Here is a 26,258-nt window from a genome sequence, read left to right as displayed (position 1 = left end):
TTATTATTAGGTGAAGACGTACAAAGGCTGAACCTGCTCTCCAGCATAGACAATCTGCATTATAACACAAAATGGTGCCACTTTCTATACTGCTGAGATGAAATAATTATTGCAGAAGCATAACAAGGGTTGCCAAACCAAATAAGATCTAAATTGTAAACAATTTTGGAGTTGTTTCTTTAATCATCAATAGTCTGCACTGGAATTATTACCAAGAGAACTAGACTTTTAGAAAATTGAATTTAAAGCATAAAAGTAATGTTTAGTAGCTATTGCAAGGTTGTAATGAGACTGCTTTTTCTGACAGCACCTTCTGGAGCTTGCAGCTGATTGGTGGATAGATAAAGACCATTTACAGAGGCATTTTATTTCCAGTTTCAGGCAGTTTGGAGAAGCATCATCACTTGCTCACTGTATGTGCATTGAAACATTACAGGAAAATACAGGTATTAACAAAGAGAGTGTGTGTGTATGTGTGGGGGGGGGGGAAACGGGGACAAAGACCGAAAAAAAACATAAGATAGGAAGGACAATTTTCCAAGACATTTATCTGAGTTGAAAACTGTGTCCATTTCAGAGGGCTTTCACAACATGTATATTGTTAGCTGAATTCAAAAGAGGCATACCTGTGGGAGGGGGTAGCATGGTAAGAGGTGTTTGTTTAGGTAAAGGGAAGAAAACAGTACATGTAGATTAGATTTTCAAAACTGTGCACAATCTTGTACTCTCTCCCCCCCCCCCCTCCCCCCCCAATTCTTCACCTGCAGAAGCAGCAGGTAAAAATGGTATGTGGCTATTTTGTATGTACATATTTGTAGCTAATTTTCAAAAATAAACCACAAAATTGAAACTTAGTGACAAAGTATCTGCAAACAAAAGTGAGCACACTCTTTGCAACACCACAGGATATTGAAAAATGCTTCTATAAAGACTCTGCATGATAGGAAATAATGAATAACACTTGATCTTACCTGTCAGCATGTAAAAATCATTGAAGTAGGTTGGTTCATCCTTCTACATGAAAAGCCAAATGTAATTATATAATGAATTTCACTTTTTTGAGTCAATCTTTTAAATTCTAAAATATATGACTATCACAATTAATGAAGATTTAAAATGCCCAACACAGAAAAACTTTCCCCACTAGTTCTGTAGATTGTGAAGGCATGACATTACAGATAGACTTTAGGGGAAAATGCTAATATAGAAAATTAAGATCACACTATTCGGAAATGGGGAGGAATGTACTTCTATTGTGCTATAGAATTAGCACAAAAGTAAAAAAAAAAAAAAAAAAGCTTTGTATAAATCTTTTCAAAGAAAGTACAGTATTTCAAATTAATATGCTCCAGGTAAAAGAAAATGTTAATTTGGCAATATAACACTTTCCAATTATCCTATTGTGAATCAAAAACTTTTCATTTAACTTTATTTTCCACCTCAGGTTAATATTTGTCATTCAGTTATTTTGTTTTAAAATTTGTGATCAGATTCAGTATGATAACTTGGATTAGCTAAGTTAGCATTTTCTCTTCCTGAACTTTCAGATATTAAATCTTTGGTCAAAAGAGCTTACGTGCAATATCTTTGCTATTCTTTTTTCTTATCTTGCTTTTGCCTGAAACTTAAATTTGATCCTAGTGCTTTTGGTGCAGTAACTAATACAGCAAAGTAGAACTAGGAGTTATGAAATGAAACTCACAGGGCACAACTCAGAACCATCAGGAAATATTTCTTCATGGAGAGGGTGGTGGATACTCTAGGAATATCTGGTGTAAATATTTATAATTGATTGAAATAACAATCTGATAATTTTATGATACAAATTCATTATTTTTAAGGGAGCAGTTGCTGACACTTTTGTGAGGTAATCAATCAGTTTTATTATAGTAGCATCTGTATACAAGATTTAATACAGTTCAGATATTTCTTTTCTTTCTTTTTTGGCCTCAGTTTGTTACTGTTTCACAGCACAAAGCTTTGTAATGAAAGATAAACAGAACTTATATGTGTTATCTCTAAGCCCAATCTTGCACTTGTTAATTATGCAATTTCCAAATTAATTAGCCCATCTGAAAGGTAATTAAGCCAGTTTTATCTCACTCTTCACAGTTCCAGGTCATTCCTGTAGAAGTCCAGGTTTCTGTCTCAGCACGCCACAGGGAAATCCAGCAAATCCCATATGGTAGATGACAGTTAGAACTCAAAGGTCTCACAGATATCTCCATGAGATATATGTTAACACATGGCTGAAAATTCTATCTTTTTATATTGCTTAGCCTGCACGTTTTGGTTCACTTTGTGTGCATAACAGTTCAATGATGCACATCTTTGTTTAGGGTTACTGGCATTTACCCTTCCAGAAGATGTGGTGAGGACAAAAACAGTAAACACATTCAAAAAAGGCATGGGATAAATACTGTGGATCCACAAAGGATAGAGGTTGGCAAAGTAAAGGGTGCATGGGAATAACCTGCATAGATCAGCTGCTGGGAAGACTGTGTGGACCATTTGTTTTATTTCCGCCATCATTACTATGCAACTATATTAATATAAAATCTTGGAAACAGAGATGACTGGGGTTGCCTGCTGAGATAGCAAATACTCAGAAAAGCTGACTATTAGGGATGTGCAGAGGGACGCCATACGTTGCATTCGGGATTCAGATTTGTTGGGGAGCATATACATTGCATTCGGCCGTATGGCGCCCTGATGCGTTAATACAGCGATTTCTATTTGTGTCCCAGCTAAAATTAACTACAACCCCCCACCCTCCTGACCCCCCCATGACTTACCAAAACTCCCTGGTGGTCCAGCGGGGGGTCCGGGAGCCATCCCCTGCACTCTCACACCCTCGGTGCTAGTTTCATCATGGCGCCGATAGCCTTTGACCTACTATGTCACAGGGGCTACCGGTGCCATTGGTCAGCCCCTGTGACATAGGCGCCATCTTGTGCTCCTACCATGTGACAGGGGTTGACCAATGGCACAGGTAGCCCCTGTGACATAGTATGGGCAAAGGCTATTGGTGCCATTTTGATTACTGGCAGCCGATGGCCCGAGGGCAGGAGATCACTCTAGGACCCCTGTTGGACCCCCAGGGACTTTTGGCCAGCTTGGGGGGGCCTCCTGACCCCCACAAGACTTGCCAAAAGTCCAGTGGGGGTCCATTGCAGACATCGACTATTGTGAGTGTACCATCTTGTATCCAGTATATTCTGTCTACTCACTACTTCTAGTCTTTCTCTACAGCTCAGCGACCCAGAGATTATATTCCAGTATCAGAAGGACTTCAGCCTTGCCAGACACAACGACTCACTACTGCCACCTCTGGTGGTCCAGCTTCCAGTCTAATAAAGAACTATTGTGTTTATCTCATATTGTAGCCTAGTTGGTGGTCCCTCTCAGGATCTCCTCCTGAGGGCGCTGTCATCTACCATTGACCCAGGGATTCACCATTTTCTCCTAGTGGTCATTCCTTTCACTATTGTCACCTTGTGGGAGCCAACCACTACAGACCACTAACTCCACTCATGGAAGTATTATATAGACAGCTACTCCTCTTTCTCTGAGACTTACCAGCAGCTTAAATATATATATATATATATATATATATATACACACACACAAATTGCTACTCCGTAGCGGGGGATATGATAGATTGCTATCTCAGTAGCAAAGTACTATATACCTATTGCCAACTCCTCTCCCTTGGAGAGTTGATCCCTAACAGATTGCTACTCCTTAGCAGATTGGTAACAGCTTGCTACTTCCTTCCTTACAGGAGTTTCTACAACAGTTTGCTAACAGATCTACAGATAGCTAACTCCTCCTCTCTGGAGGAGGTGAGCGTAATAGACTGCTAGCTCCTCCCCTTTAGAGAAGGAGAGTGTAACGGATTGCTAACTACCTAGCAAATGCCAACAGCCGCATGGCTGGCTAGCAGCAATTCGCTGCATGACAGACAGGGGGACCTACCCAGCCGGGGAAGGTGAGTGCAGCGGTTCACAGGAGCAGCCCATGAACTGCCAAACGCAACAGTATTTGGTTTTTAGTAAGGCTTTTAACACGGTTCCGCATAGGAGAGTTATAAATGTATGGTACCTATAGTGACTGAGTGTGTTAGAAACTGAATGAGTGGGAAGTGACAAAGGCTAGTAGTCAATGGAGTTTTCGGTGTACCTCGAGGATCGATCTTTGGATTGATTCATTTCAACATTGTCATGATCATCATATCAGGTGGATTGTTGGGAAAGGTTTGTCTTTTTGTCAATAATACCAAAATCTGTAACAGGGTTGATAGACAGCCAGAAAAGCATGGAAAACATGAGGTGGGATCTAACAAAGCATGAGGAATGGTCTAGGGTCTGGCAGCTAAGATTTCATGTTAAAAATGCAGGGTAATGCATTTAGAATGCAAAAACCCAACGGTATTGAGAAGTGAAATTCTTCCAAGCAGAAAGGAAAAGCAAGATCTGGGGGTGAATATATCTGATGCTCTTAAAGTGGCCAAACAGGTGAATAAAGTGATAGTAAAAGCCAGAAGGATGCTTGGCTACATAGGGAAAGGAATGATCAGCAGAAAAAGGGAGGTGATATTATCCCTGGTGAGACCTCATTTGGAGTTCAGTTCTGGAGACCAAACCTTCAAAAAGATATAAACAGGATGGAGTCAGTCCAGAGGGTGGCTACTAACGTAGCCAATGCTTTTCATTCTAAAGCATATGGGGATAGACTTAAAGTACAAAACATGTGCACTCTAGAGGAAATGCGAGATAGGGAAGATATGATAGAGACATTTAAATATTGCAAATGTTTCCATGCACAGGAGGTGAACCCTTTTCAACGAAAGGAGGCTCTAGAACTAGGGGTCATGGGAATCTTAGAAAATATTTCTTTACAGAGAGGGTGATGGATGCATGGAATGGTTACGAGGAGTGGTGGACCCCTGGCCTGAGATGAAGTTGGTGCCTCCTATAGGAGAGGGGCTCCTATAGGTCCTCATAGTTGGGAGACAGATGCAGGCGGAGGAGACTCAACCAGACCTTCACCTATACCAGCCCTCGTTCCCCGCGGGTTGAGCCCTTGGGTGCTGGGGCTGGCAGGACTTAGGAGCGGGTCTCTGGACGAAGGTGAACTTGGAAGTAGAAGGCAGAAGCGAGGTTGGATGTACCAGATGTTGAGGCCAGCAGCTAGTAGGAGAGACGGTGAGCAGGCAAGTGGTCAAGGGAGGTGGCAGACAACACAGAATCCAGTGACGAGCCGAGTCGAGAACCAGAAGAGTCAAGCTGAGGGGACGAGGAGTTGGAGCAGGATCAGGAACACATGGAGCAGGATGAAGACCACATGAAGCAACCAGCAGCCCGGAGCAGAGCGGGACCTGATGCCAAGGCAAGGAAAGGATGGCAAGGCAGGGTATATATACCTGCCTTGCCTGACGTCATCCCTGCGGGCCGAAGGGACCTCCCTGTAGCTGGCCCTTTAAATAGGAGTGGAGTTGCGTGCGCTAGGGGGCCCAGCCATGTCGGCTTAGGGCACAGGCGTTTTGAAGTAGGCCGCGGCGGCAGAAGCTGGCGACTGGGGCCGGCGCGTGTCACCAGCATCCCAGGGTAAGGAGACCTGGCTGCGTGAGGCTGCAGCCGGGGCACCTAACAGGAACAGCCTCTCACTGCATATGTTATAGACAAAAACAGGATCTGAATTCAAGAAAGCATGGGATAAATACAGGGTATCTCTAAGGAAGTTATTGTGTTAAGTTTGGCGGTCCGCAGGCTGCTCCCATGAACTGCCGCACTCACCTTCCCCTGCTGGGTCTGCCCCATTGCCTCTTACATAGCAAAAGGCCACCAGCCAGCCACACAAAAGGACGCCACTTTCTGACACGGTGAGATGTCGCCAGCAGGACGCCACTGACAGCAATGCGATGAGGCGCCCCTTAGGCACGTGTGCGCACCTCTTCCTGCCATTTCAAGAGACCACAGTGGGAAAGTCCTTGTGGCCCCTAGAAATGACATCATGAGAGCTGCTCCCAGAGCTGCTCTATATAAGGGGGGCTCCCCAGAAGCAACCATCTCAGCAACAGATCCAAGTACCGAGTGAGGTGTGTGTTGCTTTCAGTCCATCTTCAGTCTGTTTCAGTCGCTATCTTCATTCTGTTCATCTCATCCTTGCCTGCCCGACCAGCTCCTGCCTTGCCTGTTTGCCTCAGCCCTATATGTTCCTCTTCTTCTCCCTCAGATGGATACTTGGTTTGACCTCTGCCTGGACTCTGGATAGACTTGACCATTGCCTGCTCTTGACCAATGCCTGATGCTGTGAGCGCAGGCAGGCACTCGAGAGCTTGAGTCCCTGTGCCGCAATCGACTGACACATTGCCATACATCAAAATTGTACCGTCCGCTGGGGTGAATGCGGACCCCAGCAGACAGTGACATTTGGCTTGCAAGTGCCAAAGAAAGAAGAGGATGAAGAAAAGGCTCTGAGGCCTGGGCCTGACCCTGGGCTGAGGCCCTGGCAATGAGACCCGGCCTTCATCGGATACCCGACAAATAAAGTATTCTTTTTTTTGGTTTAATTTTTAGGATCTCAGCTGAGGTTCCAGCATTGGCCTGTGTCTCCACTGAGACCCCAGCTTCGGGCTCAGGTCTGGCTGAGTCCCTGCTTTGAGCCACAATCTATGCCCTAGGCGAGACCCCGGCTTTGGGCCTAGGCTGGGGTGCCAGCATCACTCTTGGGCACAGGCCATGGTCCCTGCTTTGGGTCACGACCTATGCCCTAGGTAAGGTCCCAGCTTCGGACTTAGACATAGGTCCAAATCTTTAGTTTAAAACAAAACAAATTAGCCTTATTTGTTTTGCAAGCTGGCTGAAACAGGAACAGTCTTGACTAGGAACTGGAACCACTTAACTTGAAACAGGAACTCTTGGATTTGGAACAGGAGCACTTGGACGTCCAACCTGCTCCAGGAACTGAGAACCAGCAACCTATGCTGGTCTCTGGAGTAGCCCTCTGGCCATTCAGAAAGCCCTGTCGGACTGCTGCTTAGAAGTGATTTGAGGGTGAGGACAGATGGAGGCAGAAAACTTGAAGATGACTCTGGAAACGTGGACAAGACGCTGGAGACTTAGACATAACATTAAAGACTGGGACATGGCTTGAAGACTGAAGCATGGCTTGAAATTGAAGCATGGCTTGAAACAGGTTCATGGCTTGAAGACAGACTCAAGGCTTGTGACAGGAACATGGCTGGAGAGAGCAAGATGAAAGATCAGGACTTGGAACACGCAGATGGCTGGAACAAGAATTCTGGAGACCAGGGACAGGATTCAGGAACTCAGAACTCAGACTCAAGAACTCAGACCTAGGACTTCGGATTCAGGAACTTGGAACTAAGACTTTGGACTCAGGAGAGTCTCCGAAGACTTGAACCAGCGGCAAAAAACTTGGACAAGATTCTGAAAACTTGGACGCAGGGACCAAGAGACCAGGGAAATGGAGAACCACAAAAAACAGAAGACATTAAAAGACTGGTAACCTTGTGAAGGCCTGGAGCAATAGGGCAGATGGCCTTATAAAGGCCTGAAGCAATGACATCATCAGGAGAGGCTGGGGTTTTTTTTTCCCACTACAGTCCCTTTAAATTACAAGCAGAGGTGCATGCGAGAACCTAGGAGGACAGCATTCTGCGTCAGTGATCACTGGCAGTGTTTCAGGCCGCACAAGAAGCAAGAACAGTATTGGCGGCAACTCACTACCATGGGGAATAGGCAGTGTCGGGGACAGCAGCATTCCGGCCATGTGAGAAGACAAAATCAGCGATTCCAGCCATGGAGAGCAGCAGCATACACGTGGTATCTCAAGGCCATGAAGGAGCAGAGCCGGAGTATGGTTGGCAATGATGAGTGAGGCCACACGCAGGGCCCTCCCACAAGTGGAATCACAACACCTGGACTTTGGACATGCTTGATCACTGTCTGCCTCTGACCCTTGCCTGGACCTCAACACATCTACTAGCCACCTGCCAATGACCTTCACCTGGCCTTGGATCACATCGCCAGTCATCAGCAGATAGCCTTGCCTAAGTTCTGCTGGCCTCAGCACCCAAAGGCTGAATCCAAGGGGAACGTGGGCTGGTATAAGTGAAGGTAATGTCTGGCATTTGCTTTGCTTGGGTCTGTTATTGACCCATCCCCTGCAGGTGGAGCCAATATCACCTCAGCTCAAGGGTCCACAGACATAACAGTTTGCTCAGGCCATGACATGGCAAACTTGACTTTGCTCCAAGCCATCTCTGATATAGTCCACAGGCTGCAGGACCAGCAAGGTGCCTTGGAGCTCCTGGCTGCAGCTATGGACTGCCTCACCATATGTCTGGACGCCCTGACCATTCCTGCAGCACCATCTCCACCTGCACTGTTGCCACTACATCATTCAGCACCCAATTAACCAGTCCCTCAGCTGCCAACTCCACCTTGGTGTGCCTGGAATCTTAACAATGTCGGAGATTCTTGAACAAATGCAGAATGCACTTCCAGTTACAGGCTCCACTATTCCCCGTTAATCAAGCTAAGACCACATATATCCTTTCATTACGTGATGGAACAGCACTGGCCTGGATTTCTCCCCTCTGGGAGTGAGGGGATCCTATTTTGCTCAACCTTCAGCATTTAATGGAGCAGTTTCATCTTTGAAAAGCCAGGTTGTGCAGTGGTGGTGGCCTTTGATCTGCTCCACCTCCATCAAAACTCCCAAACCTTGGCTGAATATGTGGTGAAATTTTGGACAATAACTTTCAAGCTAAACTGGCGAAAGCACAGTTTGGTCACCATTTTCTTGGAAAGCCTCTCTGGGAAATTCATATATGAGCTTGCCGCCCAAGAGCTTCCTACCTCACTAGAGGCTCTCATTGCCCTAACTGGCATAATATATCACCATTTGCAGCAAAGAGCTCGAGAGACCAGTCTGACACAGAGGAGCGACTCTCTGGCACCCTGGTTCCAACATCTGCTCTTGACCCCGGTTGCTACACCCTCAATCTCTCCTTCTCTTCCAGAGGAGCTAATGTAGTTGGGAAGCTGCTGCTTGGCCCCAGAAGAAAGTTTCTGTTGCAGACAATAGGACCTCTGCCTCTACTGCGCAGCCCAAGGACATCTCTTGACCCAGTGTCCACAGAAATCAGGAAACTTAAACATGTAGGGACTTTCGGGGAGATGACCCTAGGCCTTACCATTACGGCTCCCCAAATCCTCCTGCCATTCTCGCTGGAACTGGACTTCATACGTTTCTCCATCCAGGCTTTGTAGACTCCAGCTTCAGGGGAAACTTCATTTTGCAAGACCTGATCAACCAACTCCAAATTCCCATGGTCCAAATGACTTACCCTCTGGTGATCTCCTCTGTTTATGGGATATCGGATTTCTGGCCAGGTCACCCAGACCTCGTTGTCTGTAGCCTTACGCATGCCTGTCTTGCATGTAGAGAAGAAGTTTTCACGTGATCTCCATAGCCATTCATCCTATCATATTGGGTCTGCTGTGGCTCCAACAACATCAACCACTCTTCGATTGGCCCACTTTACAACTTGCCTGCTAGGGCCACAGCTTTACAGATTCCTGCTTGGTATCTGTGGAACATCCTCATCCGGTGACAGTGGATTCCTTACTTCCCCGGCTTCCTCCCCACTATGCGGATTACAAGAATGTCATCTCAAAGAAGAGTGCTGAGATTTTGCCTCCTCATCACAACTATCACTGAGGCATAGAACTTATCCTGGGAGCTAAATCTCCACAGAGGCCAGGTTTACCACTATCTCGCCCAAAGACTCAGGTCATGTTGTCTGTTTCCTCCCTGCTGCATATTGCTACCTCACTGCTTCTGTTGCCATCTGAGGCCTCTTCCTGTGGCTGCCAACCTGACCTGACGGTCCTGGGACTACCGCGCTGCTTCCCCGCTCGGTTGCTGTCTCCGCTCCGTGACATCATCTAAGGGTACCTAGGAGGCCATAAGCGCGGCAAAGGGGCAGGCCCCTTTGTGCAGCCCTGTGGCTATTGAAGGCAATATTAATTGTAACAATGTTAACCAATTTAAAATTTTCAATTCCAGTTTGTTTAAACCACGGAAACTACGGCAAGAGATCTGCAAGCAACATGAAGACAAAATACACTCCAAAATGTTGCGTCCATCGATGATAGATGGCTTCGCCCGTTTGCCTCACCTTATTCACGGCTCCTCCTTCTTACCTAGGAAAGATGGCTACCGCAGCGTCTACAAGCCGACCTCTCCGGCATCCCCGGAACAGCTATGGTGCAGCCTCCCGCCATTGCTCCTCTCAGGTATCTACTAGGGTGCGCGCACGTGCAACTATCGTCTTTGTACCACCCTTGGCACGAACCTCGAGGGTGTTCCCTCATGCTGACATCATGTTATCCGGGTATATTACCTTCACTAGTTTGCTAGCTCATTGACAGGCCGATACAGCAAAGTGTGGCCGCGGTTACCCTGCTTCTAACCCGCTTTCTACTCACAATTTGGCCGCGTTAGCCCAACCCGCGATTCATTATCCCTTTTAACCCATCCTTACCGCTTCTTTAAATCAACGGGTACCCCTTTCCGCCCGCGGCATGTATATGAGATGTAAACGATCAAATTAGCTATTCCCCGCATTCAGTAATGCGCGCCCCGACTATCGCCTTTTTAACCTGCAGTTTAGCCGCGCGTTTAACCTGCTAATTTACCACCTACCCCTACCCCCTGCATTAGAGGCAGGGGTAAGGGTAGTCGGCAAACTTTCCCCCAAAAGAAAACCTAAAAACCTAAAATCCCCTCCTCCCGAAGCGACTGGACATGTAAAATATGTAAAACCTAAAATCCCCTCCTCCCGAAGCGACTGGACATGTAAAATATGTAAAACCTAAAATCCCCTCCTCCCGAAGCGACTGGACATGTAAAATATGTAAAACCTAAAAACCCCTCCTCCCGTAGCGACTGGACATATAAAATATGTAAAACCTAAAATCTCCTCCTCCCGAAGCGACTGGACATGTAAAATATGTAAAACCTAAAATCCCCTCCTCCCGAAGTAACTCGACATGTAAAATATGTGAATAAGTGTAACCAACTTACTTTTTGTTTCTTTTTCAGCCCTTTCAGCCTTCTCTGCCATCCTCCGGAGGGGGCAGCCGGTGGTGAAAGCGGCTTCCAGCGGCCTCCGCCGGCGAAGACGGACGAACGCACGCCTGTAGTGCAAGGGCGCTCAAGCCAGCGAAAGCACATGGACAGGTGTGCGTGATGTACGCCGTGACGTCATGCACGCGCGTTCATGTGCTTTCATTGGCTTGAGCGCCCATCAATTTGGGCGCTCTAGCCAGCGAAGCGCATGACGTCATGACGTACGCTTCGCTGGCTAGAGCGCTCAAGCCAGCAAAGCGCATGACGTCACGGCGTACGCTTCACTGGCTAGAGCGCCCAAATTGACGGGCGATCAAACCAACGAAAGCACATGAACGCGCGTGCGTGACATCACAGTGTACATCACGCACGCCCGTCCATGTGCTTTCACTGGCTTGAGCGCCCGTGCACTACAGGCGTGCGTTCGTCCGTCTTCGCCGGCGTGCGGCAAACGCGGGTGCGCCCGACACTAACGCAGCTCTTCCTACCGCTCCTTAATGTATCGGCCTGTGAGTCAGCAAGGACTCAAATTCGTTCTTTTCTACGTTACTCTGCCGCTTCCGTGCTGCTGCTAGAAGCTCTCTCTCTGCCCTTTGGGGTAACTGCTAACCTGGGTACTCGCTCCTCGAGGGCCTGCTCTCCCTGCCTCGGTGCCTGTACCGTCTTCAACATACCTGGTGGAATCGCATACCAACAGCTAACACCTAGTGAGTACCCTCTCATTCTATCTCATGCACAGTATCTCCTAGCTGAGAAACCTGCTGCAGAACCTCCTATCGTCATTAAGGAGAGAAGGGCTCCCTCTGCCGAGGTCCTTGAGACTGCAACTACCAGACTGCCTCACTACTGCCACCTCTGGTGGCTCTCTTCAAGCTGTTTAATAAAAGAACTAACTGTGTTTTGTGCATTACGAATCTAGCCCAGTGCTGTGGCTCCTCACGGGGCTCCTCGCCGTGGGCGTGGTCATCTCCCACAGCACCCAAGTATCCACCAAAACACACTAACCATAACACAAAAGACGTAAGGAACTCACATAATCGTAATTTAATTAACATTCGTACTAATGACATCGCTTTTTTTTAGTAACTGCCTTCTAATTTCATTCTTTTTTATTAATGTGCAATCCTTAACAAAAAAAACTTTAGTAATTTCTGATCTATTACAGGACTACAAACCGAATTTCTTTGCAATAACTGAAACCTGGCTGAAGAGTACTGATTCCGTCATAACAAATCAAATAGCTGATGAAAACTATGTTACCTTTTCAATACCCAGACCTTTACATAGAGGTGGTGGACTTATGCTTATAGCAAAGAAAAAAATTTGGTCTGAAATTACTACCTTTAAGTACACCACAACATTATGAGATTGCATTATTTGATGCTATTAATTTGCAAGTATGTTTACTATACTGTCCTCCAGGTCTCTTAGAACATAATATCTCACCTATTATAGAATTTTTTGTTTCTTCCTTGAACCCAAATAAACCTTCAATAATTCTTGGCGATTTTAACCTTCATATAGATACTAAGCCACTCTCTACTACCTGTTGCACCCTCATTGAAGCACTCTCAGCACTTGATTATGAATTATTCATTTCTGACCCAATGCATAAAGCAGGACATTCCTTAGATTTAATTTTCACATACTCAAAAAAAGTAATTGCCTCAACAATTAAATATACCCCGGTACCTTGGTCGGATCACTTTTTAATCCATTCAAATATGACCTTCAGGTCAGAAACCTCCTTGGGTCCTATCTGCCCGCTTACCTTTACATATCATCCCCCATTTAAGACTGAGTACCTTCAAAAGGAGCTTAAGGAAAATGTCAACAATATTGATATTTCTAATGGGACAAATGCCATACATTCTTGGTTTAAAATGACATCTGCTATCGCTGATAATTTGAATCCAATAAAAACTAAAATCATAACAGGAACAAAAAAACAAAACCCATGGTATAACAGTCGAATCAAGGAAGCAAAAAAACTTCGTAGGAAAACAGAGAAAGCCTGGAGACAAAATAAATCTGCAGCTACGTTAAGTAATTACCGTTCATTGTTTGCCTACTACAAACAACTTATAAATAGTACAAAAAAGATTACAGTAATAAGATTCAAAAATTCTCTCATAATCAGAAAACTCTCTTTAACATTGTATGAAAACTAACTAAAGATGCGTCTCACAACTCTTCTGTTCTTTCCGAGAATAGGTGTAACGATTAGGGATGTGCAGGCAAAACGTTTTCGTTGCGTACGTGATACGTATTCGTGGGTGGTCAATTCCGTTTCATGCGGAAGTATGGAGAATTCAATAAGTTGTTGATCAGTAAATACGTTACTACTAAATTAACTACAACCCCCCACCCTCCTGACCCCCCCAAGACTTACCAAAACTCCCTGGTGGTCCAGCGGTGGGGTCCGGGAACTCACTCACACCCTCAGTGCTAGTTTCATCATGGCGCCGATAGCCTTTGTCACAGGGGCTACCGGTGCCATTGGTCAGCCCCTGTTACATGGCCATCAGCGCCATCTTGTGCTCCTACCATGTGACAGGGGCTGACCAATGGCACAGGTAGCCCCTGTGACATAGTATGGGCAAAGGCTATCGGCGCCATTTTGAGTCCTGGCGTCGGAAGGCAGGTCGCTCCGGGACCCCCGTTGGACCCACTGGGACTTTTGGCCAGCTTGGGGGGGGCCTCCTGACCCCCACAAGACTTGCCAAAAGTCCAGCGGGGGTCCGGGAGCGACCTCCTTGCACGCTGGCCGTCCGATACCAATACTCAAAATGGCGCCGATCTCCTTTGCCCTCACTATGACGGCGATCGGTGCCATTTTGAGACTCAAAATCACCGTCCGATGCCAATACTCAAAATGGCGCCGATCGCCGTCATAGTGAGGGCAAAGGCGATCGGCGCCATTTTGAGTATTGGGATCGGATGGCCAGCGTGCAAGGAGGTCGCTCCCGTAGAGCTCTGTTGATGGTCTTGAGGTCCAGAATGGGTCGGAAGTTGCCCTCCTTTTTGGGCACCACGAAATAGACTGAGTAATGACCTTGACCCAAGTCGGAGGCGGCCACCGGCCTTATTGCCCCTAAGGCTAGCAGCCGATCGAGGGTCTGTCGGACGGCTCCTTGTTTGTGGGGAGACCCGCATGGGGAGAAGAGGAACCTGTCTCTGGGAGCGCGGACAAAATCCAATGCGTAGCCGTTCTTTAGGATGTCCAGGACCCACTGATCCGATGTGATGCGGACCCACTCCTTGTAAAAAAGAGCGAGACGACCCCCCACCCTCGGGGTCGGCTCGTGGGTCCGCCTGGCATCATTGTGCTGGCTTGGCGGACGAGCGAGGGCCAGCCGGCTCCTTGCCGGTCCTACGCCCACGAAAGGACCGGTTCCAAGACTGAGAGCGAGAGGAAGGATACCGAGGCGCTTGCTGCTGTCTGTTAGCTCACGCCCGACGCTGGTTCCGAGTCCGGTTTCTAGAGAAGCTGAATCACCTGGTTGAGCAGGGCCTGTCCTCCGGGAGTTTATGCACCGCATTTTCGTTGAGAGACTTTATAATTTGGTCCAAGTCCTCCCCGAAGAGGAACTTGCCCTTGAAAGGCAGGGATCCCAGTCGCACCTTGGAAGAAGAATCCGCCGACCAGTTGCGGAGCCACAGAAGGTGACGGGCCGCCACCGCCGCCACCATGGAGCGAGATAAGACCCGGAGAAGGTCATATAGAGCATCCGCTCCATAAGCCAGGACAGACTCTAACCTGTCTGCCTGCTGAGCCTCGGTATCTAGAAGATCCTGCGAGGTGAGCAGTTGTTGAACCCAATACAGTCCCGCTCTCTGTGCTAGAGCAGTACAAATAGCCGCTCGGACTCCGAGCGCGGAGACCTCGAAGATCCTCGAGACAGCCGAATCCACCGCCGGGACCTTAAGCAATTCGAGGAAATCCATAGGGAGAGGATAGAGATTTTCCATAGCCCTGCTGACCTTGAGAGAAGCCTCCGGAGCATCCCACTCCCTGGAAATCAACTGCAAGAAATTTGGATGGGTGGGAAAAGCCTTGGGCAGAGGCCGAAGCCCTGCCAGGAGGGGATCCCCCTTTCTCACCTTAGGATCCGGAACAGACGGCTCCGGGGGAGGATCAATGTCCATCTCTTGAAGAATATATGGGATGAGACCATCCAACTCCTCCGCTTGAAATATGCGGAGGACCCGTGGGTCGTCGCCCTCCATCTGGGCCGACACACTGGGATCCTCCCCGGTCGAATCCTGGGAGGGGTCTGCCTCCGGACTTATGTGGACACCCCGCGATGGTCCCGCGGGCGCCCTGGAGGGTATCTGAGCCGTCCCTAACGTCTGTCCCAGCCCCAGCACCGAAGGTCCCCCCAAAGAGACGTCCAGTCGTGGCTATTTAGCTGGCATAGGACCCAAGGGAGGATCCAGGGGCTGACTGCTTTGTAGGAAGGCCCGGTGCATCAGCACCACAAACTCTGGCGAAAAACCTGGCAGTCCCGGGGAAAAACCTCCCGGGACGTTTCCAGCCGGTTGCCTGCCCTCCTGCTCCGTCCGGGGGGCCAAAACAGGAGGAAGCGCCACATGCGATTCCCCTGCCTCATTTTCTGAACCGCTGGCCTCCTCGTCAGAAAACAAAATGGCCGCCGTTCCCGCGCTCAGCGGGAACGGGGCCTGACGCCGCCGAAACGCGCTCTCCTCGCTGTGGTCTCCTGTGCCGTCCCCCGACTGCGTCTTGTCTTCCTCCGCTGGAAGACAGGACGAACAGAACCCCTCCGACGAGAGCCGGCTTGACTGCCGGCCACACGAGGAACAGGCCGCCGCGTGCGGCATGACCCGCAGTTAGGGGAGGCAGGAACGAGCACCGCGGCAGCGAACTAACCAACCCCCCTCTCTGGCGATTTGCGCCGCACACCTCGCCTCCCTGCGATCCGAAACTACCGCCGGGGAATGAGCCTCCTGGCAGTCAGCGGCCCCGGGGAATGAGCTTCGCGGGGCCGCAGATCGCCGATGCAAAACGGGAGTGGGGGGGGGGGGGGGGGGGTGGGAGCCGAATCAGTGCCACTGAAGGTCACCCCTTACGAGAAAATGCAGCCCTCCAGTGCCAGTCGCAACGGCAAGAGGGGAAAAAGGTCCTGAAAATTTAAGTGAGGAGAAAAATAACACTTACCCCCAAAACGGACCCCCAAGAGGAAGAGAATACAGGAGGAGAGAGAAGCCTGATCGCAAGTCCCTCTCCTTATAGACCAGCCACCCAAAGTAGCTGAAACCAACCTCCTAGCATTGCCAAAGACAGATACTCTGCTTTCTTTTTTTTTTTTCTTGATCCCTCAGAAACAGGAAAGGCCTAAAAACCTGATAACCTGTGCTGGGGACTAACCAGTCCCCTGCTCACATCTGCTGGAGTCAGAAGATACAGAGGATTGTAGCACTGGGAGTGAGGTCATATAGGACCTCCCCTCGAGCTTTTGTTCTGACTCCATCTGCTGGACGGGGGACATAACTCACCGTCTGGACTGATCCTGGTACGGACAGGGAACAAGCAGCTAAACATTCCTCAAAAAGATCAGGTCCAAGGTATGACCATGCTTGTGAGTTGGCTGGTTGATGATTTGAATCCAGTCCAAGACAGACATATTACATTAAACCATATCACAAGGATTAGATAATGGCAAGACATTGGCTTGCAAGTTAAAATCTCCTAAAACAATAAAGATCTTATAATCAGCAAGGGTCTGATCCAGGCAGAGCGCGAGACCCTCGGAATGGTGCAAGACAGCAAGGTGAGGCTGGAGGAAGACTTGGTCAGTGTGTTGAAGCTGGAGCAAGGCTTGGACAAGCTGTTAATGCTGGCACAAGACTGAGACAGTCTGGTAAGGCTGGAGCAAGGCTTAGACAGGAACAGAGTGCAGGTAAAGCTGGACTGAGAGTGCAGGTAATGCTGGAACCAAGGCTGTGACGGAACAGCATGCAGGTAAGGCTGAAACCAATCCTGGGACTGGAACAGTGTCCAGGTAAGACAGGAACTGAGGCTTAGGAACAGTGTGTAAGGTAAGGCTTAGACAGGAACAACATGCAGGTAAGACTGGAACTGACGCTTGGACAGGAACAGCATGAGGTAAGCTGAGACTGAGACTTAAACATGAACAGCATGCTGGTAAGACTGGACATAACAGGACAAGACAAAGACAAGACTGGACAAAGAACACACAGGTCTGAAGACAGCAATATAGGAAATTCCTGAGGGGCAAGACAAGGAGAAGCCTAGAAAGGACACAGATGAAGTCTAGGCCGATACAGGCCAGAAGGCAGGACAAGAGGCAAGGCAAGGGTGAGAAGGCCTGGGGTCCATGAAACAAGCAAAGGCAAGGAAAAGGCCAGAAGGCCTTGAGACCACAAGGCAAGGTGAAGCAAGATTGAGGTTAAAAGGCCCAGAGGCCATCAGGGGAGACAAGGATATGCCTGGAGATTCCACAGGGCAAGAGTAACTAGGGCAAAGAGTCAAGGGTAACTGTATGCAGACGCATTGAACCAAAGGACAGGCAGGTTTATTTAGGGCTGGAGTATGGGTGTAATGCAGGCAGAGAGGAGAAGCTGATGGGGACATGGGATAGAGCTTCGAGGTAACCTCTGTTGGTGGCAAGGTGTCACTGTCAGGTTACAATGAGGCCGCATAGCAGCTGGAATCGTAACATATACTTATTAAAAAATCATTTAACATACCAAGATAAAGATTTATAAAATCCAGAAGACTGTGAACCAAGCAAAAATCCTAATCTGATGCAGCTATTGTTAATGTCTAAAATGTGGCACCCTTTCTATATGTATCAGAAATATTTAAATAAGATTTTACAGTAATTATAACTCCCCCACCACTTTGATCAAGCCTGGGCTGAGAAAACACAATATACTAAGAGATAAACAATTGATTAAAGAATCATCTGAATCTAAGAGTCAAGTCTCTGTAATACAGGAAAGATCTGGAGAGGTATCTTTCAAAAACTCAATAATAATTGGTAGCTTCTTCCCTACAGCTTGCCCATTAATCAAATAAAAAGATAGCTTCACCATCAAAGTAGTGGAATAAAACAATGTCAAGGGAAATCTTGGGACTTAAAAAGTTTGGGAAGAGGTGAAATAGTGAGGTATATTCTTTAGAGTTTGTGTGGTATCTGAGATAGTAAGCAAGCCAGAAGGATTTAATTCTAGTGTCTGCCTTTAAACCCCTAGTTTATCCTTTGACTTATAGGCAAGAGACACTTTCTTATTAAAAGTCAATAAAGCTCTTATCTAAATCATACTATTGCACCAGCCCTTATTGAGAGTTTAATCATCCCCTTGTAGGTCACTATCAGATTAATAGTGAATAAACCATTTTTAATCCCATTGAAACCTAAATTTAACTAGGAACAGCTCCAAGCTCTCAGAGAATGAGTCTGATCTCTAGAGGCTAGAGTGGCAGACCTGGAAGAGCTGAGGCAGATACAGACGTATGTAGATAAGACCTTCAGGGACATAGTAGCCAATAGGGATGTGCATCGTTTTTATGACTAATTAAAATATTGTACGATATTTCTTAATTTGTCATATATCGGTAAAAATCGATAAACAATCACATTTTCCCCGAATTTTCGTGAAAAATAGTTTTTCGGCTTAGTGCGTGCTAATAAAAAACTGTTAATTTTTGTTACTTTTTGATAGTTTTTGTTAGTGCGGAATAACGAGCGTTAGCGCGCACTAAGCCGAAAAATGATTTTTTACTAAAAAAAAAAAAAGCCGATCCGCGGGAAAACAAGATTTTCCCGCGGACATACAAACCCGAAAGCACAAACGATCGGGCACCCGATGCACATCTCTAGTAGCCAAGTCCCAACTCCAGTCTGGCAACCCTGGTACTGCATTGGAGGAGAAAGGTCTCCTGGTTAGAGAGCATCGTCCTGGTGCAGCAGGAAGTGATCCTGTAGCAAAGACCTGCTCTCCATGTGATGCACTGTCCTCTCGCACTAAGGACAAGTCTCCTACAGCTACTGCCCAGGAGGGAAAGATTAGGTCAGCCATCATAGTTGATGATTTGATTATTACAAATGTAGATAGCTGGGTGTATGGTGGACGTGAAGACGTCTGGTAACTTGCCTGCCTGGTGTGAAGGTGGCAGACCTCACACATCACCTAGATAGGATTTTAGACATTGGGAGGAGCCAGCTGTTGTAGTACATGTCGGCACCAACGACATAGTAAAATGTGGGAGGTGGTTCTAAAAGACAATTTAGGATTTTAGATGGAAAGCTAAAATCCAGAACCTCCAGGGTAGCATTCTCTGAAATGCTCCCTGTTCATGTGCAGGTCCCCAGAGGAAGGCAGAGCTCTAGAGTCTCAATATGTGAAATAGACAATGATGAGGGAAGAGGGATTCCGTTTTGTAAGGAGCTGGGCAACATTTTGGGGAAGGGGGAAATCTTTTCTGAAAGGATGGGTTCCATCTTAACCAGAGTGGAACCAAGCTGCTAGCGCTAACTTTTAAAAAGGAGATAGAGCAGCTTTTAAACTAGAACAAGGGGTAAAGCCAACATTCACTCAGCAGTGTATGGTTCAGAAGAATGTATCTTTGAAGGATACCAATTAAACAGGAGAATTAGGACATCCCAACAGAGAGGTTACAATAAAAGCAAACATAGTCCCACATGCCTAAAAGTACAGAATCACCTGATCTAAAGGATTCCAAATTATCCATGAAAAGCAGGTTGTTAATACAAACAAAAAACATTCTTTGAAATGTCTGTATGCCAATGCCAGAAGTCTAAGAAGTAAGGTGGGAGAGTTATAGAGTATAGCAATGAATGATGAGATAGACATAATTGGCATATCAGAGATCTAATGAAAGGAGGAAAGCCAAAGGGATAGTGCTATCCCAGGGTACAAATTATATTGCAATGATAGGGAGGATCAACTTGGTGGGGGGGGGGGGGGTGTGCTTTATGTATGGGAGGGCATAAGTCCAACCGGATAAAGGTCATACAAGAGAATAAATGCAGAGTAGAACCTTTATGGGTAGAAATACCATGTATGTTGAGTAAAAGTATAGTGATAGGAGTATTCTACCATCTCCCTGCCAAAATGATGAGACGGACAATGAAATTGTAAGATAAATCAGGGAAGCTAACCAATTTGGCAGCTCAGGAATAATGGGAGATTTCAATCCTAATATTGACTGGGTAAATGTAACATCAGGACATGCTAGAGATATAAAGTTTCTGGATGGAATAAATGTGTGCTTCATGGAGCAATTGGTTCAGTAATCGATGAGAGAGGGAGCTATTTTAGATCTAATTCTCAGTAGAACACAGGATTTAGTGAGAGAGGTAACAGTGGGTGGGGCCACTTCGCAATAGTGATAACATGATCAAAATTTTAAGCAATGACCAGAAGGAGGACAATATATAAATATACAGCTTTAACACTATTCTTTCAAAAGGGAAACTTTGATAACATGAGAAAAATAATTAGAAAAATACTGAAAGGTGCAGCTGCAAAGGTTAAAAATGTAAAACAGTTGTGGACATTTTTTTAAAAAATACCATCTTAGAAGCACAGACCAGATGTATTCCACGCATTAAAAAAAGTAGAAGGAAACCCAAATGATTACCAGCATGGTTAAAAAGTGAAGTGAAAGAAGCTATTTTAGCCAAAAAAAGTTCCTCAAAAATTGGAAGAAGGATTCATGTGAAGAAAATAGGAAAATGCATAAGCATCGTCAAGTTAAATATAAAGCATGGATAAAACAGGCTAATAGAGAATTCAAAATGAAGTTGGCCGAAGAAGCAAAAAATTAATAATAAAATATTTAAAAAATATATCCGAAGAAGAAATCCTGCAAGGAAGTCAGTAGGACCATTAGGTGATGGAGGGGTTAAAGGGGTTCTTATGGAAGAAAAGACCATTGTAGAGAGACTAAACAAATTCTTTGCTTCAGTGTTTACTAATGAGGATGTTGGGGAGATACCGGTTCCGGAAACAGTTTCCAAGGGTGATAATTCATATGAACTGAACCAAATCATAGTGAATCTGGAAGATGTAGCAGGCCAAATAGACAACCTAAAGAATAGTAAATCCCCTGGACCAAATAGTATACATCCCATAGTTCTGAAAGAAAAAAAAATGAAATTTCAGATCTATTAGTAAAAATTTATAACCTATCATTAAAATCGTCCATTGTACCTGAAGACTTGAAGATGGCCAATGTAACCCCGATATTTAAAAAGGGCTCGTGGGGTGATCTGGAAAACTATAGACTAGTGAGTCTGATTTCATTGACAGAACAAATAGTAGAAACTTTTCTAAAGAACAAAATCAGGGAACATATAGAATGATATGGTTTAATGTAACACAGCCAGCATGGATTTACTCAAGGGAAGTCTTGCTTTACATATCTGCTACATTTTTTGAAGGGGTTAATAGACATGTGGATAAAGGAGAACCAATAGATGTTGTTTATTTGGATTTTCAGATGGCGTTTGACAAAGTCCCTCATGAGATGCTTCTAAGAAAACTAAAAAGTCATGGGATAGCAAGTAATGTCCTTTCATGGATTGCAAATTGGGTAAAATACAGGAAACAGAGAGTAGGATTAAATGGTCAATTTTCTCAGTAGAAAAAGGTAATGGAGTGCTTCAGGTATCTGTATTTGAACCAGTGCTTTTCAATATATTTACAAATGATCTGGAAAGAATATGACAAGTGAGGTGATCAAATTTGCAGATGACAAAAAATTATTCAGAATACTTAAATCACATGCGGATTGTGATAAATTGCAGGAGGACCTGGAAGATTATGTATCCAAAGGACAGCTGAAATTTAATGTGGACAAGTGCTAGGTGATACTTATAGGGAAAAATAACCCATGGTGTAGCTACACGATGTTAGGGACTTCATATTAGGAGTTGCCACCAGGAAAAAGATCTAGGCATCATAGTGGATAATACATTGAAATTGTTGGCTCAGTGTACTGCAGCGGCCAAAAATGCAGAGTGTTAGGAATTATTAGGAAGGGAATGATGAATAAAACGGGAATGTCATAATGCCTCTGTATTGCTCCATAGTAAGACCATACCTTGAATGCTGTGTGGAATTCTGGTTGCCACATCTCAAAAAAGATATAGTTGCACTAGAGAAGGTACAGAGAAGGGCGACCAAAATGATAAAGGGGATGGAATGACTCTCTTATGAGGAAAGGCTAAAGAGGTTAGAGCAGCTGAGCTTGGGGAAGAGAAGGCTGAGGGGGGATATGATAGAAGTCTGTAAAATCATGAAAGGACTAGAATGGGTAAATGTGAATTGGTTATTTATTCTTCCAGGTAATAGAAGGACTAGGGGTCCCCCTATGAAGTTAGAAAGTAACACATTTAAAACTAATTGGAGAAAACATTTTTTTTCACTCAACACACAAATAAACTCTGGAATTCATTGCTGCAGGATGTGGTTAGGAAAGTGAATGTAGCTGGGTTTAAAAAGGTTCAGATATTATGGTTTGTGGGTATGTGGGCTCTTGGCCTGAGATGAGAGTTGTTACCACCTGTGGGGAGGGGCCCCACAGGTCCGCACCATCGGGAGGCAAGGTCAGACACAGCAGGGAGCTCTGGGTGGAGCGATGGAGAGGTCCCGAGGAGCTAGGAGAGTACCTTAGTAGAGAGGCAGGCTGGAGGAAATACCTGGGCAGGGACCCTGAAGGGAAAGGCGCCAGACAGGCCACAGAGTGGGAGGCGCGAAACTGGCCGGGCAGGAGGTTCTCCGGAGAGGCAACCCTGAGGGGAGTGTTATTATTTGTAAGGGTTTTGGGTGGATCCCTGGACCTGTGGCAGATGACCACACCCACGGGGGGAAGTCCCGTGAGGGGCCACAGGTTAGGCTCAGCGTAGGAGACACACACCCACTAGTTCTTTTATTATACAGGATTGGTGAACCACCAGAGGTGGCAGTAGTGAGCTGAAAGTAGCCCAGTTGGGCTTGTAGTCCCTCAGGCTCTGGAACAGCGATCCCACAATGGCTGTGCTGTAAAAGAGAGAACTGAGATTGTGAGTAGTAGCAGGATATGCAGAGTTCAGGAATAGAGCCTCGTTGGTAATGTACTCATGCAGCGGTCTCTCAGTGAGGGTTACAGGAGTTGGAGTAAAGGCAAGCCCTCGAGGAGCGAGTACCTGGTTCCAGGGAATAGCTCTGAGAGACAGAGATGGTAATTCACAGATGATGTAGGCAGCGGTGTCTTCCTGGCAGAAGTTGAGTCCAAGTAGCAAGTCCAGGTACATGGGCCCTCGAGGAGCAAGTACCGGTTCCAGACTGCGACCTGAAAGATAAGAAAGAGAGGCCCCCGAGGAACGGGTACCCCAAATAGAGTAGGTCTGAAGGAGGCAGAGTTGCAAGGTACGGAGAGCAAATCCCATCCGTCGGAAACCTGGAACGGAAACCTGGTAATCTTTGCTAACTCGATTAGCTAGCAATCGCATAGGCCTTAAGTATCCTGGATACATAATGTCATCAAAGGGGGACGCCTCTGAGGATCGCGCCACTGAAGGTACTTGAAGCAGGGCCGTGCGGTGAGACGCTCTAAGGCAGCTGAACAGCATGGAGGGAGGCAGCGCCCAAGCTGGTCTGGGGACGCCGGAGAGGATGACAGGCAGACGCCGCGGCAGCCAAACGTCCATCATCTGCAGGAGGAGTTGCCAGAGAGGTAAGGAGGGCGGAGTGGAGACATGGGGCAGCGACAGTCGTAACAGGGAGGAGCCGCGCAGCGTAGAGGATGGTGATGTAATGCCGTAGACCAACCCCCAGGACAGGGAAACCCGAGCCGAGCCTCTACCAGTGACGTATGCACAGCCCCGAAGAGTGGAGAAGTGTTGGCAGTCTCAATATAGTACGTAGACGCGACCCCGAGGAATGGGGAAGCGTAGATAGTCACAGAGAAGCCAGAGAACGCTACCCCGATGAGCAGGGAAGCCCTGGCAGTCACTTGAGGAACACATAGGCGTGGCCCCGAGGAGCAGGAAGTGCAGACAGTCTTGTTCAGGATGCAGGCACAACCCCGAGGAGCGGTGAGGCCCAGTTGTAGAACTCACGGATAGCAGAGGTGTTCCAGAGGTGATCCCGAGGAGTGGGAGGCCCTGCAGGGTAGGACCCAGGAGGCACAGAGCCAGCCTGAGGAGCAGGGTAGGCTAGGAGAGCGAGTCCTTGATGTGCACACTGGCCCTCGAGGAACGGGTACCAGACAGGGTCCAAGTCCACAAGCCTGATAGCGTAGTCACAAGAACATGAAGGCAGTAGTCAAAAACAAACAGACTTGTTGCCAAGTTGGCTAGCTGAGGGCGAAGGTGGAGCTTAAATACACAGGTCCGATGACATCAAACACGGACTTCCCAGAGGTTCCCACCGAAGACGCTTCAAAGGAGGGCCCGGTGGTGCGCGCGCACCTAGGAAAACCCAAAGTCGACGTAGGTGGCGGCAGTGGCGTCCAGGCCGCTATGAGAAGTCTCGGGGAACATGGCGGTGGAGGTTGGCCCGAGCCGCGAGCAGACCGGGGAGGGCAGGAGAGCTGTGCAGGAAGTAAGTACACGCGGTCACCGCTGTCTACGACCGACGGGCATAACATCAGATAAGCTCCTGGAGGAGAAGTCCATAAACTGCTATTAATCAAGTTGACTTAGGGAATACCTACTGCTATTACTGGCATTATTAGCATGGGATCTATTTAATGTTTGGGTACTTGCCAGGTGATTGTAACTTGGATTGGCCACTGTTGAAAATAGGATGCTGTACCCTCGCTCTGACCCATTAATGGCAACTTCTTATGATCATACCAAGATTCTCTTACAAGGAAAGAAGTGACAAGGAGAATAAAAGGATACAGCTCCATAATGTGCATTCCAAAATCTACAGGAATCAGTGAGATCATTGTCAAGAGAAAACTAAATACCTATAAAATTACATATGCCAAAGCAAAATATAAATAACATCTCCCGCTCCCAAATTCCCAAGTGCATAAAGGAGCACGTTTCTTTGTCATTTTCTTTCGGCATGCGCCACTTTAACGCCTACCCGTTGCTTTAAAAATGACATGGGTGATGTCACTGAGGGGTGGAGTTGACCTCAGAAATCAGTGTAACACAAGTCTCTTGGCCTCTGAGATACAAGCTGGTAGTCATTGGAGAGAAATGAGGCACAGATGACAAGTACAGATAAGCAGACACAGATGGTCCCAGTGCTTAGAGTTGACAGTAGTTTTTACCTTAAGCTCCTAACTGGCACTTTAAAAATGGCATGGGTAGCATCACTGAGGAGCAGGGCTGACCTCAGGAGCTGGTGGAACACAAACTTCTAGGACTTAGACAAATTGAGATGCAAGCTGGTAATCAATGGATACAAATCAGGCACAGATGACAAGTGCAAGTAAGTAAACACAGATGATCTGTAATTTCATTTTTCAGTTCTTTCAGTACTCTGTGGTGTATACCATCTGGTCCAGATGATTTGCTACACTATGATTATTTATTTATTTTATTTAAAAATAGTTTGTATACCGCTTTTATAAAAATAATATTTGATCACAACTAAACAAACAATTTAAAAACAATAAAAGTAAAATAAATACAATCTAAAAATAACCATCAACAAAATAATAACAATTATCAACTCAAAAGACATTAACATAAGTGCCTTAATAAACCGCAATCAACAAGTTAGGTAAACCAAAGGAAGGGAGGGGAGGGGAGAAGGAGGGACAAAGGAAAATACTAGCAGTATAAGGTAACAGTATGGATCAGTGAGGAAGCGAGCTTATTGTCTTGTTAGATGTTGAAAAGCTTGCTGAAATAGATGGGTTTTTAATGCTTTCTTAAAATCTTTGGTATGTGTTATGAGACTGAGTGAATCTGGTAAGGAATTCCAAAGGAAAGGAGCTGCCACTGAAAATGCTCTTTTACGAGTAAACTCAAGTCTAGCAATTTTTACTGATGGCAGATCTAACACATTTTTTGATGAGGATCTTAAATGTCTTGCTGTTTTGTATATTCTTAAAGTTGTACAAAGCCATGTAGAAG

The 26,258-nt window shown here is 46.5% G+C and overlaps 1 protein-coding gene across 4 annotated transcripts in view; it reads right to left on the bottom strand.

Moving 5' to 3' along the window:
• The window catches only part of LOC115100073 (acyl-CoA-binding domain-containing protein 6-like), a 304,213-nt gene that overhangs the window by 259,530 nt on the left and 18,425 nt on the right, over positions 1-26,258 (bottom strand). For all 4 annotated transcript variants that reach the window (XM_029618279.1, XM_029618270.1, XM_029618251.1 and 1 more), the window contains one exon: positions 972-1,014. In XM_029618279.1, coding sequence (XP_029474139.1) covers positions 972-1,014 — 43 coding nt within the window. The remainder of the gene's footprint in view (positions 1-971; positions 1,015-26,258) is intronic.

The sequence above is a fragment of the Rhinatrema bivittatum genome, chromosome 1 (genome assembly GCF_901001135.1).
Source record: "Rhinatrema bivittatum chromosome 1, aRhiBiv1.1, whole genome shotgun sequence".
Lineage (NCBI taxonomy): Eukaryota > Metazoa > Chordata > Amphibia > Gymnophiona > Rhinatrematidae > Rhinatrema > Rhinatrema bivittatum.
The sequence above is the reverse complement of the archived record's forward strand: the minus strand, read 5'-3'. Positions and strand labels throughout refer to the sequence as shown.